Source organism: Sinocyclocheilus rhinocerous, unplaced genomic scaffold, assembly GCF_001515625.1.
Source record: "Sinocyclocheilus rhinocerous isolate Xijiao unplaced genomic scaffold, SAMN03320098_v1.1 scaffold225, whole genome shotgun sequence".
In the NCBI taxonomy this organism is placed as follows: Eukaryota; Metazoa; Chordata; class Actinopteri; order Cypriniformes; family Cyprinidae; genus Sinocyclocheilus; species Sinocyclocheilus rhinocerous.
In genome coordinates this window covers 868,296-871,139 of record NW_015630532.1, presented here as the reverse complement: position 1 = coordinate 871,139, position 2,844 = coordinate 868,296, and the positions used below count along the sequence as shown (strand labels likewise).

Sequence of the window (2,844 nt, the reverse complement as noted above, 5' to 3'; positions counted from 1 at the left end):
TTGACTGGAAGGAAAAAGTGTGGTAGGAAAAGGTGCACAAGCAACAGGGATGACCGCAGCCTTGGGAAGATTGTCAGGAAAAGCTGATTCAAGAACTTGGGAGAGCTTCACAAGGAGTGGACTGAAGCCGGAGTCAGCGCATCAAGAGCCACCACACACAGATGTCTTCAGGAAATTGGCTACAGCTGTCACATTCCTAGAACCAAGCCACTCCTGAAACAGAAACAACGTCAGAAGCATCTTACCTGGGCTAAGGAGAAAAACAACTGGACTGTTGCTCAGTGGTCCACAGTCCTCTTTTCAGATGAAAGGACATTTTGCATTTCATTTGGAAATCAAGGTCCCAGAGTCTGAAGGAAAAGTGGAGAGGCACAGAATCCAAGTTGCTTGAATTCCAGTGTGAAATTTCCGAAGTCAGTGATGATTTGGGGTGTCATGTCATCTGCTGGTGTGGGTCCATTGTGTTTTATCAAGTCCAAAGTCAATGCAGCCGTCTACCAGGAGATTTTAGAGTACTTCATGCTTCCTTCTGCTGGCAAGCTTTATGGAGATGCGGATTTCCTTTTCCAGCAGGACTTAGCACCTGCCCACAGTGCCAAAGCCACTTCTTCTAACTGGTTTGCTGACCATGATATTACTGTTCTTGATTGGTCAGCCAACTCGCCTGACCTGAATCCCATAGAGAATCTATGGGGTTTTGTCAAGAGGAAGATGAGTAACATCCAAACAAACAATACAGACGAGCTGAAGGCCGCTATATTTGTAAATCTTTTTTTGATTGATCTTTGAGAAAATATTCACATTTTTTGAGATACTGAATTTTAAATTTTCCTAAGCTGCAAGTCGTAACCATCAGAATTAAAACAAAAAACTCTTGAAATATTTCAGTTTGTGTGCAATGCATCTAGAATATAAGAACGTTTTTAGAAAGTGCTTTTTAGAATTAAATTACAAAAAAATAAAGAACTTTTCATGATATTCTAATTTTTTGAGAGACGCACCTGTATATAGCACTGCATAATGTTTTTATAGGTTTACCATTTATTAAGCTCTGTGTTTTATTGGCAGCATTGAGCTTCGAGAGCTAGAGTTAAAGCTCAAGTCTGCATACCTGAACAGAGAACGGGCAGCACAGATGGCAGAAAAGGAATCCATGCGATATGAGACAATGGTAACGGTGTGATCTGCAAATGTGTGTCTTACATTTGGGTCTCTTATTTTGTGGTTTTGCTTATTGTGAGTTTACATCTTATCAGCGACAAGAGGCTGCTGTTGCCCATAAGATGAAGGACGAGCATGAGCTTGCAGAGCTGGAGAAAGAGAAGCAGGAGCAGAAGAAGTATGAGGAGGTAGTGCGTTACCAGCAAGAACTTGAGCGGCAGCTTGAGGAGAAAGACTGCAAGAGACAGGAAGCCTATGAGGAGTTTCTTAAAGAAAAACTCATGGTGGACAAAATAGTACGGAAGATCTATGAGGAAGATCAGAGGTAAGTGTGTTCTTTGTTTTCCCGTTTTCCTGAAGTTTTCTACTTCATTTTCAGAAATTCTGGAGAAAGCAGACAATATCATCTGTTTTAGATGAGCTGGTAAAATGGATGTAGGATGGTTTGAAACTGACAAACTTCATTTACAGGGAGCTTCAGTTACGACTTGAGAAAGTGGTGGCCACTCAGAGATACATTGAAAATTTTAAAAAGCAGCAAGCAGAGTGGAGACATTTAGAGCGAGAAAAGGTGGAGGCGGAGAACAGGCGCATCATTGAGTTTGCCCACTACCAGCAGAGGAAGGAGGAGGACAGGATGGCCAAAGTTAGAGAGAGAGAACAGGCCAAAGAAACCCTGCACAAAATGGTACATGACAGCTCACCCTCTGCGCTGTTATGTAATCAAGATTCAAGTATTAATATGTTCTTCCTTTCCTTCTTGTTTAGCTCTCTGAGCAGATCGAGATGGAGAAAAAAGAGCGCGAGAAGATGGAGCGTGTCCGTGAAGAACTTCACTTGGAAGAGCAGGCCGAGGCTGCAAGACGACAGGAAATTGTGAGAACTCTCTTACAGTGTCTCTTACTACATCTCACTTTACTGGATACACTTTGTTCATTTTTACAAAGAAGACAAAGGTTAATCTTATGCAAGGTTGCCAGATCTCAGAAAACAAATTTCTAGTCCAAAACCGACTCAAAACCCGCCCAAAAGTAATGAAAACTAGCCCAGTTTTTTCCTGTGTCCAATCACAGTTGACAGATAAAGGGCCTTAAAATAAACATTTAGATTTTATTTATTCTGTGTTTTTTATTTTATTTGGATAATTTTAGCTAGACTAGTTTTTATGCGGTATGTGCACATTTATTATTTAATCTGAATACCGATACCTACTTTCACTTCCCCAGTTCTTTTAAAAATCTAATCTCATTCAAGACTATTATTAATAACCTACATACTCTTTTTGTTTCACTCTTCTACTCTCCACATTCACTCTTGGTTTTTCTACACACAAGCATAAATGCACAATTAATCTATAATGGCAAACCTAATTTACCTGCTTTCAAATTCCTGATGTGTGTGAAACTTGTCTAAATGTAACCTCTAGTAAGCCATTTGCAGGGCTTAAAGTTCTCCGGCACCATGCCAGATCTCCGGCGTGCAGTGTTTGGCTGCGGAAAAAAATAATCCTACATTTAAAAAGAATTGTTGATATCACTTTCGAGTCCATGAGTTCGCCTACCAATGGTATGAGAGGAGCACAGCTTTCACTCTCAACCAAACTAACATTACTAGCCAATCAGAATTTTTTGCTCTTATAAACACGAGACGTGCATCCAATTGCAGAGTCGCAGCCCTGATGAA

At 40.6% G+C, this 2,844-nt stretch overlaps 1 protein-coding gene and 1 long non-coding RNA gene across 2 annotated transcripts in view; one reads left to right on the top strand and one right to left on the bottom strand.

Annotated features, from left to right (window-relative positions):
* Positions 1 to 738, bottom strand: part of LOC107740434 (uncharacterized) — a 7,636-nt gene extending 6,898 nt beyond the window's left edge. The window contains exon 1 of the long non-coding RNA XR_001640080.1: positions 616 to 738. This is a non-coding gene — a long non-coding RNA (uncharacterized LOC107740434). The remainder of the gene's footprint in view (positions 1 to 615) is intronic.
* LOC107740431 (meiosis-specific nuclear structural protein 1-like) overlaps positions 1 to 2,844 on the top strand; it is a 7,905-nt gene that overhangs the window by 2,548 nt on the left and 2,513 nt on the right. Inside the window, exons 4-7 of the mRNA XM_016552870.1 lie at positions 1,069 to 1,171; positions 1,257 to 1,486; positions 1,633 to 1,849; positions 1,930 to 2,037. Coding sequence (XP_016408356.1) covers positions 1,069 to 1,171; positions 1,257 to 1,486; positions 1,633 to 1,849; positions 1,930 to 2,037 — 658 coding nt within the window. The remainder of the gene's footprint in view (positions 1 to 1,068; positions 1,172 to 1,256; positions 1,487 to 1,632; positions 1,850 to 1,929; positions 2,038 to 2,844) is intronic.